The sequence below is a fragment of the Aulonocara stuartgranti genome, assembly GCF_965226115.1.
Source record: "Aulonocara stuartgranti genome assembly, chromosome: 16".
Lineage (NCBI taxonomy): Eukaryota > Metazoa > Chordata > Actinopteri > Cichliformes > Cichlidae > Aulonocara > Aulonocara stuartgranti.
The window spans coordinates 14,146,438-14,164,912 of record NC_138952.1 but is presented as its reverse complement, the minus strand read 5'-3'; the positions used below and the strand labels follow the sequence as shown (position 1 = coordinate 14,164,912).

The 18,475-nt window shown below is 40.9% G+C and overlaps 1 protein-coding gene and 1 long non-coding RNA gene across 5 annotated transcripts in view; one reads left to right on the top strand and one right to left on the bottom strand.

Annotated features, from left to right (window-relative positions):
• The window catches only part of LOC309690623 (hyccin 2), a 52,599-nt gene that overhangs the window by 24,768 nt on the left and 9,356 nt on the right, over window positions 1–18,475 (bottom strand). Inside the window, exons 1-2 of one of the 4 annotated variants that reach the window (XM_082507798.1) lie at window positions 11,262–11,300; window positions 5,398–5,482 (exon numbers count right to left, since the gene is read on the bottom strand). Coding sequence is in view for 2 of the 4 variants with exons in the window: in XM_082507796.1 (XP_082363922.1) it covers window positions 3,515–3,516 (2 nt within the window). In the remaining 2 variants the exon portion in view is untranslated. Of the gene's footprint in view, window positions 1–3,514; window positions 4,592–5,397; window positions 5,483–11,261; window positions 11,301–18,475 lie in introns of those variants that run through there. The other 3 variants (XM_082507797.1, XM_082507796.1, XM_082507799.1) reach the window with 3 other exon arrangements.
• LOC309690629 lies at window positions 6,763–8,509 on the top strand. Its single transcript, XR_014271768.1, has 2 exons — window positions 6,763–7,614; window positions 7,877–8,509. It is a non-coding gene; the product is annotated as an uncharacterized lncRNA (long non-coding RNA).

Here is an 18,475-nt window from a genome sequence, read left to right as displayed (position 1 = left end):
GTGAACAGTCACAGGCAGTGACAGTTTGGATACACACTGAAGGTGATGTTGCATGGACCCAGTGTGCCAAGCTGCCACAGTGACAGAAATAAACAATACTTATGTAACAGCAGATGCACTCTGCAGCTTAAAATCAAGGCCATCCTCTCTCTTGATTTGACACCAATGCCCTTCACCAAAGACTACCAGGATTAATTTACCATCACTAACCTTTAGGAAAGCTACTAAGGCTACGTTCACACTGCAGGTCCTAAAGCTCAATTCCGATTTTTTGATCAAATCCGATTTTTTGGTCTGCTTGTTCACACTACAAATAATCTGCAGATTATACAATACAAATAAAATGTTCACGTTTCTCCAACGCTGTCTCCCCACAGTTTCACTAACATCTACACGGGATGGCCAGGAAGCGTTCGCGATGTCTTTTCGGGCGCTTCTCTGGCGCTGATAATTGGTGTCTGTCTTGTGTCAGTGACGTAAAAGATGGATTTAATGCGACATGACCGTTCAAACAGCAGTCGCTTTCTAAAACATCAGATATGTATTGGATTCAGTACCACATACGAAAGTGACCCAGATCGGATTTGAAAATATCGGATTTGTGCTGTTCACACTGTCATGATCGGATATGGGTCGCATAGGGTCAAAAAAGTCGGATTTGATGTGCTTTCGCCTACAGTGTGAACGTAGCCTAAGAAGAATTATTGCTTAACAAGAATGACAATTAGTCTGACTACTCTCACAACCCAAAGATACACTGTAACATTAAGTTAAAGATGCTGTGCTCTTTCACGTCCACATCCACTTTAATGGCTCTTTAATTGTATTTTAGTAGAAAGACTTTTTTTAAACTAAAAACAAAATTCACATTGCTTATTAGGTCTTGTAAAACCTATTTACTGGCTGAGCTGTGGTCAGACTTTCTGCGAATATGACTCAACATTTAACATAACATCAGCTCGGCCCAGTGCTTTTTCTAGGAAAAACCTCTGAGTCTTCTTTAATGATCTTGTTACTTCGAGGACACTGAACCTTTCTAAAAACTCACTGACGTCTCCTTCCACCAACCTCTGGTGCTAGAGCGCTGTCTGTTTTGCCCTGGTGCCTTTTGAAAACGAACCCACATTTCTGTGGGAGTGAAAAACCGAAAGGTGCTCAGTGGAAATTGGCAAAATTTAAATGACGAGGAAAATCATGCTGGGAAGAATCTGTACTGCATCTGTGAATTATCTGTGAATTTCTCACAGCAGTCACTCCCAAAGTGACTTATGTCAGTGATTCTAGCTGTGGGGCCAGCAATTTTGCGGTGTTATGCCTCTTACTGGCACAAAAATGCAGATTCTAAATTAAGCACTGGGCGTGGGGGTGGGGGGTGGGGGGGGGGGGGGTGTTACTTCACTCACGTACACTAAACAGTAAAATGTTTTTCTCCCTTCCTAACAATATAGAGGTTTATTTATTTGTCAGGCATTCAGCATTTGTTTGGCTTTTCCCCACTTAATTCGTGGTCAGTGAACTTGACCCCTGGAGTCTTTTACAGCATTTGAATGCAGATATCTTATAAATTTCAGCCCATGCAATAGGTTTGTGCCTCAGTTTTGGTGAAGGTGTGGTTTCAGTATTTTCTTTTTTTTGCTGTTGCTTACCACTAACTTGCTGATAGATACGTTTAAATGTGTCATGTGGTCTAAATATGGTGACTTCTGGCCAACGTAAATATACCCAAAACACTAACACACTCCAACACAGTAACACATTAAGTGACACCATTGCCGTCTCCATTTATACACGTGTATGGTGCTGACCACACTCTCAATCGCTCGGTCTTCTGCTCCTGCCTTGTCACAAAAACGTGCCCCCACAGAATGCGACATGTGATAGCAGAGAGTTGCAAATAAACTCATTACAGCTGCATCTGGGTCAGTGTACTGAGATAACACTCTAAAATGTGCAAGTTAACAGAACTGAAAAAGTTCATAAAAACAGAGATTATGCAGGCAGTTACGGCACACAGTACTCTTTAGATTCAACAGCTGCGTGTGGGCAAATTTGGAAATATGCATAAAAATGACTTTGTCAGACAACTAGATTTAGCAAAAAACTGCTTTTATCTTGTAAGCCTGAAACATTGTAAGACTACATGTGCACAGTCCCACTGCTCACACTGACAGTAAGCCATACTGCTGTGAAACCCCTGTTTAATCTTATTCGTTAAACTCGAATCCTTCCAGGCCAGAAAATGGGCACAAACTCTAAGGCCTGTTTGAATGTACATGCTTTTTTTTTTTTTTTTTTTTAAATTTAGACCATTCTGCACAGTTTAAATAAAATATAATTAAAAACAAAACTGTGTTCTTCCTGCCAACAGATACAGACACCAATAGCTGGATAAAATGAATCAAATGTGGAAAAGCTCTCAGTTGAGCTTCTCTTTTTTAAATCTACATTTTGATACCAAGCTCATCTTCATACTTTTACATTTTAATAGCCACAAATGTAGCTTATTGCTGTGAAATAGAAAGAAAAACTGTTATATAGAACATCTAAACACCAGTGTGGACACTGATGAATCTCTAGGTCCTGAATTAGTTGTTGCCGTTTGTTTTTTTTAAATACTTAAAATGTGAAGGTTCACAGAGGGTCTCAGGATCAATAGAGCTGCAGATGAGAACTACTGACACTAATCACAAGGAATAGGATGTTCCCCTTTAAAGTTTAGTAAATTAGGTACAAGGAACAACTTGTGCCAAAAGAAAATTTTCACAAGCTAATCAGGCAATTTAGAAACAAACTGCAAAGAGAGCACCAATTGTTTAACAAATGAAAAATGGGCAATTAATTTTCCCCAGGGCTCACATGTTTTGGAGGGTCCCACCAATTGGCTTATAAAGAAATAAAATGAAGACTTCGCAGAATTGAGTTTAGATTATTGGTGCAGTAGAGCTGGGCGATAGAACGATAACGATATGTATCGCGATATAACTTTTACTCGATAGAGAAATTAAGCTATCGCGATAGACCTCGCCGCTCTTGTCCTCTTAAAAAAAAAAAAAAGGTCAGCCAATCCAAATCAAGTAGCGCAGAGCCGAACCAATCACAGCCGCAGCGTCACGTCGCGTGACTTGTTACGTACAGCACAAGTGCCAAGCCGCACGTGTGTTTGTTTGGGAAGCAGCCAGCGGGTAATGGAGCCAGCGCATAATGGAGGAAATGAGTGTGCCGACTAGAAAAATCAACCGAGCGTGACCGAAGAGAAAACAGATGATGGTTCCAATGCCGGAGAGATTGTCGAACGGAAGAGCCATAGAAGTTCCGTAGTGTGAAGGTATTTCGGCTATTTCAAGTCTGACAAAAAACAGAGTAGCGTGCACTGTAAATTGTGCCGAAAGCAAGTCTGGAAATACAATAAACTGGTGCATGCGTCACACTGTGCGCCACGTTATTGTTTCGGTGAAATGAATTTCTACAATACTGTTACTGTTAATTCTACTCTCTGCAGTGTTTAAATGCTTACATATACACACAGTTACTGTCCGTCCACACATACAACTCGGTTCTGCTTCTATGCCCCAGCTTTGTTTACTTTTTCCCACCGAGGCTTCTAGACTTCTGATTGGCCAACATTTCGGCACGGTTAGGAATCTAGCGCCACCTGCTGCTTTGGCATGTTCATAGCAGCGTTTTCCTTCATTTCTGCCTTTATGTGTGGACGGGATTATTTTTCAAAACGAAAACGGAAAATCTCCGTTTTCAAAAATACCCGTGTACGTGTGGACGTAGCCTCAGTCTCTGACTGGAAGCGCTAATTCTTCATTCGGCTTTTGTCAGACTAAAGTAACTGTTACAACTGTTTGAAAAGCTAAGCTATACAACAAGGAGAGATTGAGAATTTCCTTTTAGTTCTCAGTTTATTTGATATTGACAAAAGTTAGTCAGTTTTGTCTGTTCTTCTGTAAAACAAACTAAGATTTATTTTTAGAATTAATACTTTATTTCTAAGTGGAATTGACAATTTAGTCTGTTTCATTTGTTCTATTTTGAAACTTAAACGCTTTAGCGGCTGCCTTTTGTGTAGTTTGCAATATTTGCCTTTATTTATCTGAAAAAGTCTCATGTTCCTTAAGTACATCTACCCTGTTGAACTTATTATGGGAAATAAATATTTAAAAACAAGCTGCTGATTATTTCACATTTTACTTGTGAGCAACGGCACATTTAAATCTTACAAATATAGTTATTTGGCTTATATCGTGATAGATATCGTTATCGCCTGAAATGAAAAAAACATCGTGATATGAAAAAATCTCATATCGCCCAGCTCTATGGTGCAGTCTTCCACAGTAGTCTCAGTTTCTCACATGGCCCTTTGAGAAAAATTAAATAAGCGGGTCAGGTTAGATGCACAAGTGGATTTTCTATGGAATGACCTTGATAGCATTAATCAATGCTAAGAAAGCAAATGATCTGTAATCAACTCTCCTTAATTCAAATGTTTTTATGCAATACTTAATTACTTCACTACCTGTAACCTGTCTGTAACTTGTCCGTAACCTGAGAGTTACAGATCATTCCCAATCATGTGACTTTTGTTGACAATAAACAATTTAAATAAAGTTTCGTCTGGCTACTTATTAATACAGATATCATTTGTTTGCACACTGGTCAAAGAGTTTCACAGCTTACAACATGTCTTCCTCCAACTGTACCTCTCAGTCTTTATTTTAAAAAGGAACTGCAGACAGACGTGTAGAAGCAGAACATCCACATCCAGAGGCTAAACTTTAATGCACAAATCTCAGGGTGCTGCAGATAAGCTTGACAATGTTACAAAACAGGCTCAAAGGAGAAAGATATCTGATTTGCTGCAGGGCTGCAGGAGCTGAGCAGATGATGAGATGAACTGGTGGAATTTTGTGTGTGTGTGTGTGTGTGTGTGTGTGTGTGTGTGTGTGTGTGTGTGTGTGTGCGCGCACTTCTTAAATCCGAGTCTGTGAATTGAAAGGCTCTCTTTTAGTCAGCTTGTTCGGCTCTTTATGAGGCTGACTCATTTGTTTCCTCCGGCTTGTCAAACCGTCGCTGAGGCAAGCTTGTCAGTTACCATGGGAACAATAGTCAAGTCCTTTTCAGCCACTGGTAAATATTCCCAAATAATAACTCTTCGTTTTCACAAACATAATTTAGATTATATCGCTGTAAGTCAGAGGTTGGATACAACGCAACATGATGTGTGCCAGCATTTGTTCTCCTTTGTATGTCTTTAGCACCGCAATGTTAAAATGGTTTTCAAAGAAAATAAGCAGAAAATGATCAAGAAACGAGCAATGAACAAGACGGTCATGAATATCAACACTACAAACAATGTGAACAACATAATGCAGTATACATCTATGCACTTACCTCAGTGTCCCAGAACTCAAATCTCCGCTGGGAGATGCAAATGGTTCTCCACAGTGTCACACATCTGTCACTCACTGAGGGTCACCTGCAACAACAAGAAAAGAAGAGATCCATCAATCACCATCACAGGAGAATCATCCTCAAGACATTTAACTACAGTCGTACTGTTTAAAATTACTGTCGTCGATGATGGTGAACAGTGTCTATCCATAATTTCCCCAGAGATTTCATAAATGTGTTTGACCCATCTTTGCTGGCATTGGCTAGAATTTAAAAAAATTTAAACATTAGTGCTATCCTCATTAGAAACTGACATCCAAACAGACGATGCAGTGTAAGCAACATGCTAGTCAGTCAAGCAAGTAACTTGGGGTGACACAGAATAAATCAATGTAGGAATGGAAATTTCTGAAATGTTAGCAACCTTTAAACAGCCCCATTTTTATCACTTAAATTTTTAGTTTAGTTGCTTTTGTTTAGAAACACCTGTGTATGGCTTTACAGATGTCACAATTCAATTCATCCATCCATCCATTCGCTTCCGCTTATCCTTTCCAGGGTCGCGGGGAGTACTGGAGCCCATCCCAGCTGTCATAGGGCGAGAGGCGGGGTACACCCTGGACAGGTCGCCAGTCTGTCGCAGGGCTAACACATAGAGACACAGACAACCATTCGCACTCACATTCACTCACAGATTCACACCTATGGGCAATTTAGATTGACCAATTAACCTATCCCCACTAACTGCATGTCTTTGGACTGTGGGAGGAAGCCGGAGTACCCGGAGAGAACCCATGCAAACACGGGGAGAACATGCAAACTCCACACAGAAAGACCCCGGCCTTATGGTGGAATTGAACTCAGGACCTTCTTGCTGTGCAGCAACAATTCAATTCAATTTTATTTATATAGCGCCAAATCACAACAACAGTCGCCTCAAGGCGCTTTATATTGTAAGGTAGACCCTACAATAATACATACAGAGAAAAACCCAACAATCAATATAACAGGAAAATATTCTGCAAATCACAAGCTCACAAGTCCAATACTCATATGCTCAATAATCTGCCAGCCCAAATGATTATAAAACCTGGTACTAAAGGTTTGCAAAAATAAAACAACAGGGACGACCTTGCGGGGTTAATCTAATGGCCACTTGAGGCTGGCTCCAAGAGAGAGACAATCCCCACAGACTGTCATGTTAACTTTTAGAGAATTGAAAAGCATGTTTACAGCCTAGTACAAAGAGAGGTTGGTCTCTATGGATAATAAACACCTTTACAACAACCTGACAGTGAGTGAATCTTTATTTTAAAACTCTTCTTGGATACCGGGGCCAGAGGCACGGCCACCTTGTCATAGGTTGTTACGTTTCGGTGTTGTCAGTGTGTTCTTTTTGGCGTGACTGTTATGTGTTTCCTGTTTTACTTTGAAAGTCTGTGTTATCTTAGTCTTTTCAGTTTACGTTTCCCTGTCTCGTCAGTTCTGATTTGCCCCAGCTGTGTTTCCCTCCTGTGGTCCATTTCCTGATTGCTCCCTCTATGTATTTAAACCCTGTGTTTCAGTGTGTCATGGTCGCGATCTCCCCCGTGTTGTAAATAGTTTGGTGTTTTGTTGTAAATAAATAGTCTGTTGTAAATAGTTGTGAATGGGTTTGTTAATACTTTCGTCATGGGATATTTTCGTTTTGGGATTTTGGTGGAGAGCCTTCGTGGTTTTATTTTCCTTATCTTTGTTTTTCTACGTTGCACCCCGGTTGCCTAGGCCGGGGTGTAACATATGGGGGCTCGTCCGGGATCGCTGGAGGGTCCGAAGGAGGGACAGCTTCGGCCTTCTGTCTTCGCTGGAGGGTCCGAGGACCGCTTCAGCCTCCGTCTGTCTTCGCTGGAGGGCCCGGGGACCGCTCCAGCCTTCATCCGCCTTCGCTGGAGGATCCCGAGGGACCGCTCCAGCCTTCTGCAGCTGGTGGGCTGCGTGTCCGTGTGTGCAGCTGGTGGGCTGCGTGTCCGTGTGTGCAGCTGGTGGGCTGCGTGTCCGTGTGTGCAGCTGGTGGGCTGCGTGTCCGTGTGTGCAGCTGGTGAGCTGCTCGTCTGTCTTCGCTGGAGGTTCCGAGGGACCGCTCCAGCCTTCATCCGCCTTCGCTGGAGGATCCGAGGGACCGCTCCAGCCTTCTGCAGCTGGTGGGCTGCGTGTCCGTGTGTGCAGCTGGTGGGCTGCGTGTCCGTGTGTGCAGCTAGTGAGCTGCTCATCCGCCTTCGCTGAGGGGGGGGTCCGGGGACCGCCCCAGCCTTTGTCGTCGCTGGAGGGTCCGTGGGACCGCTCCAGCCTTCATCCGCCTTCGCTGGAGGGTCCGTGGGACTGCTCCAGCCTTCATCCGCCTTCGCTGGAGGGTCCGAGGGACCGCTCCAGCCTTCGTCGTCTGCTGGAGGGTCAGTGGGACCGCTCCAGCCTTCATCATCTTCGTCTGCCTTCGCTTCAGCTGTCCGTCTCCGCTGGAGGGTCCGAGGGACCGCTCCAGCCTTCATCCGCCTTCGCTGGAGGGTCCGAGGGACCGCTCCAGCCTTCGTCGTCTGCTGGAGGGTCAGTGGGACCGCTCCAGCCTCCATCAGCTTCGTCTGCCTTCGTTTCAGCCTTCGTTTGTCTGAATCAAACTTTTCACTTGGGGTTACATGTTTGATTTTTGGGTAGGGGGAAATGTTACGTTTCGGTGTTGTCAGTGTGTTCTTTTTGGCGTGACTGTTATGTGTTTCCTGTTTTACTTTGAAAGTCTGTGTTATCTTAGTCTTTTCAGTTTACGTTTCCCTGTCTCGTCAGTTCTGATTTGCCCCAGCTGTGTTTCCCTCCTGTGGTCCATTTCCTGATTGCTCCCTCTATGTATTTAAACCCTGTGTTTCAGTGTGTCATGGTCGCGATCTCCCCCGTGTTGTAAATAGTTTGGTGTTTTGTTGTAAATAAATAGTCTGTTGTAAATAGTTGTGAATGGGTTTGTTAATACTTTCGTCATGGGATATTTTCGTTTTGGGATTTTGGTGGAGAGCCTTCGTGGTTTTATTTTCCTTATCTTTGTTTTTCTACGTTGCACCCCGGTTGCCTAGGCCGGGGTGTAACATAGGTGCACCCACAGAAGGAGCTGTAGCTATCTTTGTGCTGTTACAGCATTATAATCAAATTATACTACAAATAATAAGGCCCGCTGCCTAGGGCTGCTCAATTAATCGAATTTTAATCACGATTACGATCTGGGCTTTCAACGATCATTAAAAATGACTGAGCCGATTATTAGCCCCTCCCTCATTTATCCGCGACACCTTAAAGGCCGGTCCGTGAAAATATTGTTGGGCATAAACCGGTCCGTGGCGCAAAAAAGGTTGGAGACCGCTGATTAAGAGGACCCGAGGGAAGCTCGAAAAGCTAAGCAGAAGTTATTTGGAGAGTGACTGATGTTGGTTGAAAAGAGAGTTTAAAAAAAAAAACTTCAGTGGTGTTGCACACTATTTTATATTATTTTTTTTAAGTCATTGTTAACCCTTTAAAGCCGGTCAGAGCTGCACGCTCCGTTTTGCGTAACTATTGTTAAATCCCTGTAGAACCTGAACCGTGTAAGCTAGCGCAATAATTTGTTTTGCATATGAAACCAGAGGAGTTGTACTTACATCTTATGCCATCAGCTTGTCCTCGGTCACGGTTTCGTTCCACATATAGCTTTGCAAAAATTGCATAAAAAGCGCTTGCAGGAACAAAAACATAATATTCCAGAAACACACTTTGCCGTTCCTATCAGCTGTTCGTAACACTTCCCACAGTGAAATGATGCACATGCTGTTTTCTTTGCAAATTTGCATCATAGGATTGTTTTTCGTTTTTCCTGCAGTATATAAAAATTGCTGTATCTCCAAAATAAAACTATGAAGACACTCAAAATAAATTTCCTGTGGTGGGAAACTATTTTTTGCAACTTTATTGTATTTAAAGTTTTGAGGGATAAACCTCTTAAATTTCTCCAAGTAGAAATATATATAAACAAAACAAAAGCGATTTTCAATTTTTTTTGTAGTTTATTGCACTTTTTTGCAATTTATGTAATTACTATGGACTTAATGCATACATATTATTAAAATATGGGCTATAACAGTTGTATTGATGTATAGCAACTTGAAATGCTCCCACAAATGGCACTACAGCATGTAAAAAAATAATATAAGCTCTGGTGGACTTGGTTCTATAGTAGGTCTTAAAGGGTTAAATAAATATCGTCAAATAATCGTGATCTCAATTTCAGTGAAAATAATCGTGATTATCATTTTTGCCATAATCGAGCAGCCCTACCGCTGCCTTATATAAACTGTACAAGATGTTTTTGCTGAAGTTTTGATGAGTTAAAATTTTGTATTTATTAATCTGCTGTCTAGCACTAATTAGGCTTTTGTTCATAAAATGGTAACAGTTCCAAAATAGCCCACGGTGCTGACCAAAACACTAATGGCTTCAAAATACCTAATCCGTAACTACCCAGGGTCGCCTTGGTTACGACCGCCTTTATAATATCTATGGCAAAAAAAATAAGATTCAGTTAACAATTCATTTTAATCAACATGTCAATTGTTTTCCAGTGTATTGCCTGTTTGGTCTATGACACGTCTGAAAACAAAAAAGCACATCCACAAGGAGTGACGTTAAACACCCATTTTGTCCAAAAAATGTCAGCAAACTGAGTCATCAACTTATCTTTTCTGCTCTAAAGATTGATGCTTTGTAGTAATTGCAAATAAACTCCAAAATGAGCAACAGCAAATGACTCAAGTGACTCAAATGACTCAATATGCAGTCATGAAAATGGACAAAGCAGCTGACGATACGGAAACCAGGGGGACAGTTGCTACAACAGTTCACTAAAAGACACACAGCAATTGTGAGAAACATTTCTACTATGGAGAGATGCATTACCAACAAGCAAAATCATTTCTGTGTCATAATGGAAACCCGTGTGCATTTTTCTCTAGTACTTTTGAAGGTTATTTTGAGTCACGGCACAAGGAAATTTTCAAGCTCTTATTGTTGCATAGCAACAGTCAGCTGGCCAACTTGTTGTCCTCGCCTGCTAAAAATGCATCCTGAGGATCCACACCCATAACATTTCACTGCATTTGACAAAATAAATCATTGTTTAGTGACACGCAAAAAGGCCTCTGCAGATCCCTGAGAAGCAGAAAGAGCCACATCACCGAGCGACCCATTTGCTGTTAAGTATTTCGAACACAGCCTTGTGTTTATCTGACCGAGTCTTACATTAGCAATTCATCACTAAGAGCCAAGGCAGTCCCATCTGTCTGGGATGATGTGTGTACCCTCTCCACCTATTGTAAGCTCTAAAGAAGGTGTTTATTTTCCGTCACCAGATCGAGTATATTCATTCTGTATGACTCATCAAATCTAAGGGTAACAGCGGCTCCGGGTTGAGTGAATAGATCAAAGAGAGGGACAAGGACTGAATAATAGAATACAAACAAAATCTGTGACCTAAGTAGATTACATGTACGAGGACAGAAACGTGTTATATAAAGATAAGGTTTGAAAGATTTTATCATTAGTTCTTTAGAAACAGAAGTTAGAATAGTTCCCATTAAATGTGATCACTGTGTCTCACTGACTCTATATGGTATAAAACGCAGTATCTTCAACCCCAGGGTGGGTCTATAATAGTTTTTTCATTAACATGAAAGGACTTTATCAGGCCCTACCCAACACACAAGCTGCTCAGGAATATTTGAAGAACATGACATAATCCCAAGGCATTAATCTGGCCTCCAAACTTTAAAACTTTTAAACCAGCCAATTACAACAACACAAAATTAGCTGACACTTACTTGGGTGATTCCTCCTGTCTCCAACCATCTCATTCCCATATTTGCGTGTAAACTGTGCACTCCAGCCAGCCGTCACTGTTGGCTAAATATGTCATGCACCTAATGAGGTCCTGGCCAATGACAATAGGCAAACTTTCCTTGAAGGAATGCTCTTCCTCTATGCAAGACCTGCTCATTGTCCTTTGGCGGGGCTCACAAGGGATCAGTAGTGTGCCAACCCATCCTGTTTACAACGCTTCCAATCTTGTGTCACAATTCCTGTGCTCAACACTCTGCTAAACAGTGCATACAGCTAAAACAAAACCAACTAACCAACCTATTAAACTACACTAAGTAATTTGTGCACTTTGTTCCAAGACAGACCAGTTAACACACAACACGCTCCACTGTAAATTTGCAATGAGGCAAATAAAAGTTAACATTTTATTTGAACTTTTATTTGATAAAAAACTAAAAGCTCAGCTATTCAATGGAAAGTAAAAAAAAGAAAAAAAGAAGTTAATTCAGGCATGTCTGACATTAAGTACTGGAGAGCAAAGCTGCCATGTGGAAGTCTCGACTCTCATGTAACTAACAAACCCCCCAAACCCCAGTTTTAAGTTGTTCAGCCTTGTAATTCAACAACATACATTACCCCTATTACCCTAACTCAGAAGCTGCAAGGAGTCCTGCATCATTTTAGCATGTGGAAGGAGTCACAAGGGTTCACAGCAGTCGTCAGATTGCACAGTGCTACAGACATGAGGGTGGCTCCATAAAGCTATACTAAGTTAAACGCTGATGCTTTGAAATTCAAACTTATATGTGTTTTGCTAAAGATACCAAGTTAAGATTGATTGGGATGTAAAAAGTTTTGCAGTTTACGGTGTAATAGACTAGAGTACAGAATTTGTAAAAATGGTCTGAGGACTTTTTTCTTAATATTTATAATAATCTTACTATAATGATCGTAGTGTGCATATGCATGTATACATGTCTGAATGCCTGTTCCTCAACTCCTCCTAGACGTGTTAATCAGTCTGGTTTATATAATTATTGTAGGGTCTTTAGCTTACAAGATAAAGCACCTTTAGGAGACTATTGTTGTGATTTGGGACTATAAATACATATTTTTTTTAAATTGCTTTGAATTGGGTGAAACATACTATATAAAACTGCCTAGGGTACCAGGATAATCAGCATATAAACTAATTCCCCAAAGCTATATAAAAAACTCACATCCTTACAAATGATATACTTTAGATGACCTCAAAACAAACTGCAACATTACAACTACTTCATGTGTATGTTGTTGAAATTATGTGACATTTGTAAATACGTTTTTGCTAGCCATTTTTGTGATCTCACTATATTCGCTGATATAATGAAGATAAATGGTAACCTAATGAAATAACATGCGTGTCCATATAACTAGCAAAAACCTCCTCTATTTGATAAAAATATTGCAAGAGTTTAGTCTCAACAGAAGAATATTTTATTAAAATCCTCACAGTATTAAGGTGAAAGAGTGATTTCATTCACATCACCTGTTACAACTTAGAAAGCTGAGTAGCCTAGTCACACAGACATACTCTGTGAAACCTGGAATCTCTGAGTCTAAACACTGTGCCCATAGGCTAAGCTTTCAAATGAAAAAACCATCTTAAAATCTGTCAAGCTGGTAAAATCCAAAAACAACATAATCTTAAATGCTGGGTCAAAGCTGCTGTGTGTGCCATGAGCCGTCTCCTCTCCTGTACTGACTGGATGGACGTACACGGCTAACAGATGCAACACTGAGACGTGTTCAACCCTAATGGACAAACACGTTTATGACATTAAGTAATGAGTATGTGTGCCATCTGTGTTTATCTTACTGTCTTAATACGTAAACCCTTTAAACTTGAGTTTTACTGATGGGCAATATACTGTACAACCGATGATTGTGTCAGTAAAATAACAGGAGACACATGGGCGACAATGCGTGACATGAAAAAACACACAACCTTAGGAACTTGACGCCTTAGCAGCTGTGTGTACAATAGCCATCATTCACTACAGACAGATGAATCACACAGGTTTCCGTGACTGAGAGACTTATTAAACCAATGTCAACAAACGCAAGGTTAAAGCCACACAAGGTACAGAGAGCCACTCTTTGCACTCGGAGCAGGGGAGACAAGATCAGCACTCAAGAGCGTTACAGTTATTCTGTCCTGGTTATAATCAACAGCAGAAACAAACTATGCTTGTTTGTGTAAACAAAGATAAACTAATCAGCTTGGACTTTTTGGCGACACAGTTTCAATTTTTTCTAGCAAGTGATGGCAGCTTTGTTGTTTTTGCTGCTGAATGAATCCCTGTTGACGAGCGGTCATGAACAGACCCAATCAGACAATCAGACTTTTTCAATGAGCATGCCGAGGAAAAAATTTTCAACTTTTTTGGAAATTAAAAAAAAAAAAAAAAATTCACAACCAAGTCAAGGTAGATGTGCTACAAATTTATCTTTCACCACATGCAACAAACATATGTTGGAAAGTGAGGGTTCAAAACAGACTTTAGAACCATCTGCAACAAAAAGGAGAAACAGAAATGTTTTCACAACAGATGCAAATGTTCGAGTAGCGTTAGCCAGCAGTGTGAAAACTGGGTGCAGTACCTTTAAGTAGAACTTGCAAAGTCCTAACACTCTGGCAAAAATGTAAGTCATGTTCTGCAGATACTGTGACAAGTGGTTTGTGATCACACCAGTAGTTTCTTTCATCTACACCACCAGCATTTCAACTTAATATGAGCCAGCAGCTGTAATCAAAACTGATAAACACCCACAAAGTTCAGTAATTCAAATATTCAGTGTCCATTTTGAAAAGCGGATTTCAGTCACTATCCGGTCGTTCAGTGATGACGTGACGAATCCTACTTCCGGGCCTAAAGTAGTCTGCGTTTAATATGGCTTTTGTGTTGTTAACATGTTTAATGTTTTGTATTTTCTTCTATTTAATCTCAAAAAGCTCCTAAAACAGTCAGTGATCACTGTTGACCTCCCTCGGCTTTTATTACCGCTAATCATTTATTTAAGCTCAGTTTTTAAAACCTTAGGATGTAACTACAGCCCAGCCCATGCAGCAGTATATGAATGACTAACCTCCTATTGTGGATGGATTATCTCAGTTGTTCTCCTGGCTGACGTTTGGTCCTTTTACAGCATCCTGCCATGCGATTACATTTGTTCCTGACCACCGAGAACACTCACGTTAACTTTTATCGAGTGGGAAAAAAGTTAGCTTGTTTATATTATGCTAACATAGCTGTGTCGCTAGCGGTCACGTAGCACATCATTATATACCAGCTAGCCAAACTTCAGTAACCTTACAAACGTCACTGCTGTTTAGTTTTCTGTCTTCATTTATGCTGGAAGTGATAACAGAGCTGTACGTTTTAATTTGTTTCCAAAACCCCGCAGTCAAGACATGCTATATTGTATTTAGATAGAAGCTAGCGAGCTAACTTCCTGCTAACTTCTAACTCTGTTAAATGTCATAAATTCCGTTTTCATGGATGCCTGGATGTTAAACTCAATTGTTACACCTGGTAGAGCAGAACGCTGATCATTTTATTAAAGATGAAAGACTTTAGACAGTTTTTCAACTCTCAGTAAGCCCATAGTGATCGTTTGATATATGGACCTGCAGCTGAGTTTAGGCCCAGACACGGCTAGTGACGTCAGACTTAACGACTGGATAACTTCAGCAAGCAAAGCAGTGTTTCCCAACACCAAATACCAACAGCCTTCCAAGTATTTTTGGTGAGTCATTAACATTTTGATTATGCCACCATCAACCTACAAGTGGGCAACTCCCCTTGCTCCAACTTTGGCAGCTATTTGGATTACAGTTGGGTTTAAGCTGGCTCACTCCCACAATTATGGCAGACTTTGATATCAAGCAGCTGCTTCTCCAGAGAGGATCTCATCTGAAAGTTAGACTTCAGCTATAGCTTGTTGAAATGCAGCTGGAGTTAATAGTCTTTATTCTGCTGAGGAGATCTGTGAGCCACAGGATCACGCCACAGTAGGTAGGGAACTCCTTTGGTACACTGAACCCATCAAGAGCAAAGCAGAAAAAAGATTATAATTCCCAACTGTAGGCTAAGATGTTAGAGTCCATTTGGTGGACTCGCTTAAGAGGCAGCTAATACTACTGCTCAATGATTTATCTGTCACAAAGAGGAGAAATTTCTAAATGGTATTATTTAATAATGATTCGTTTTTAAAACGCCTTTGCTGATGCACATGCAAATGTATCTATGGGAAATATGGTAAAGGAGGCGAGCTCATGCTTACAGGCTGTTTGCCATTTTAATATTTGCACAGGTAAGTTATCAGGCAAGAGCAAATTGGGATTACTGTTTGCTTTCACTCTGTTGTAATCTAATCTAATCAAATTCTTGATACTCATGAAGAGGTAGGTGTAATTGAGTTTTTTGCATTACCTATTTCACTTTATGACACTAAAACTTATTTCTCATGGCAAGGGTGCATTTCTTTTCGTCATATAAAAAAAACAAACAAAAAAAAACAACAACACCTCTACTCATCCTAAAAGTGAAGTAAAACTTGATATGAAACATAATCAAAGTCAAGAACACATGTGAACCAAAGTCATAAATGCTATGTGAGAAATAGTGACACATCCCCCAAAAAATGGGGGACAAGAAAAAAATTCCCTAAACGGAGGCTGCACACATATGAGTACTTGTTTCAACTTCTCTGCCCTAAATGAGCTGGGCCAGGTTTCAACAGTCCAACACTGGGGACGTTTCAAGGTCAGCTTAGCTCAGTCAGCCATGAATTATTGAACCTGAGCAAGCTGTCTCTCCCTGCAGTTTGGCCCCCTTCTAACGCCATCCTTTTGCCTTCAAGTTTGCTCGCTATGACCATAACAAATGACATCATTACCAGCGACCGTTTAATGATCTCTGTTGTGTACATTTCCTTTGCTTTAAAAATCTGTTTAGCAAGAAAGTCAGAACCCAGAGTCAAATACAGTCTATGTTTCGACCATCAGTACAAACAGATATTCTCCAATCAACTCCAATTATACTCTAGTACCATTATATAGTTTTGTAAAGATAGTCTAGAGAGGCTTAATCCGGTTGTTCAGTCTGACGTCACTAGCCGTGTCTGGACCTAAACTCAGCTGCAGGTCCATATATCAAACGATCACTATGGGCTTACTGAGAGTTGAAAAACTGTCTAAAGTCTTTCATCTTTAATAAAATGATCAGCGTTCTGCTCTACCAGGTGTAACAATTGAGTTTAACATCCAGGCATCCATGAAAACGGAATTTATGACATTTAACGGAGTTAGAAGTTAGCAGGGAGTTAGCTAGCTAGCTTAATAATAATAATAATAATGGATTGGATTTATATAGCGCTTTTCAAGGCACCCAAAGCGCTTTACAATACCACTATTCATTCACTCTCACATTCATACACTGGTGGAGGCAAGCTACAGTTGTAGCCACAGCTGCCCTGGGGCAGACTGACAGAAGCGAGGCTGCCATATCGCGCCATCGGCCCCTCTGGCCAACACCAGTAGGCAAGTAGGGTAAAGTGTCTTGCCCAGGGACACAACGACCAGGACAGAGAGCCCAGGGATCGAACCGGCGACCTTCCGGTTACAGATGCGATTCCCAACCCCCTGAGCCACGGTCGCCCTTATAAGCTTCTATCTAAATACAATATAGCATGTCCTGACTGCGGGGTTTTGGAAACAAATTAAAACGTACAGCTCTGTTATCACTTCCAGCATAAATGAAGACAGAAAACTAAACAGCAGTGACGTTTGTAGGGTTACTGAAGTTTGGCTAGCTGGTATATAATGATGTGCTACGTGACCGCTAGCGACACAGCTATGTTAGCATAATATAAACAAGCTAACTTTTTTTCCACTCGATAAAAGTTAACGTGAGTGTTCTCGGTGGTCAGGAACAAATGTAATCGCATGGCAGGATGCTGTAAAAGGACCAAACGTCAGCCAGGAGAACAACTGAGATAATCCATCCACAATAGGAGGTTAGTCATTCATATACTGCTGCATGGGCTGGGCTGTAGTTACATCCTAAGGTTTTAAAAACTGAGCTTAAATAAATGATTAGCGGTAATAAAAGCCGAGGGAGGTCAACAGTGATCACTGACTGTTTTAGGAGCTTTTTGAGATCAAATAGAAGAAAATACATAACATTAAACATGTTAACAACACAAAAGCCATATTAAACGCAGACTACTTTAGGCCCGGAAGTAGGATTCGTCGTGTCATCACTGAACAACCGGATAGCTGGTTTAGACTAAACATTTACACACATCTCAGACAAAGCTGGTACAGGGAGTATTTTTTCCTCTGAGATAATTTCCCTTAAGATAGATGGACTGGATGAATACAATGATCTATAAGAACTGTTTTGCCTATTTTTAGGTCGTCAACGTACTACGTGTTTCAAGTTAGGCTATTTTTGTACTAATACTGTGCAAAGAGAATGATCAGTCACAACCTTGCCCATTAACATGCAGCAAAATTCAAATCACTGACGTTACCAGATGACTAAAATGTTCCTCGTTGGTGCTCATTATTATCATCACAGACTTTATCCAGACATTTTCCCTTGGTAGGTGGATTAACTCTAATACCTGACTATGGTGGGGCAATCTGGTATAATCTCCCTGTGCCTATACCCACTGTAACTCCAGCCTGCCACTCACCTGCAGAGTAGGCTGTCCACTCAGGAATGGAATAAGTTTATTTATAGTTAAAAAAAAACAAAAAAACAACCTAAAGCCCTTTTCCCCAGTCTGCACAGAATGATAGCCACATACAGTTTGAAGAGAGAGGGGCAGACAGGTAAACACACGCCTCTGCGGGACACTAACTGACCAAAAGGACATTTTGGTGAGTAAAGGTCACTAAGAAGCAGGCAACAATGACTAAAAGATCAATGTGCTCCTGTGCAAATCAATACCGCTACCCCTCGGACACGTGGACAGAGTCACAACTACCTACTTCTTTAACAGATGAAATATATATATATAGCAGGCAGATATTAATAGAAAGAAAAAAAATACAGGTGTGAATAATAGGAGAGGTAGAGAAAGTGAAAAATTGGCTGCCATTTCTCCCTCATTCTCTCCCCTCATCTCTCATAGGCCAGGCAAAGGGGAACTGAGGCGTACGCAC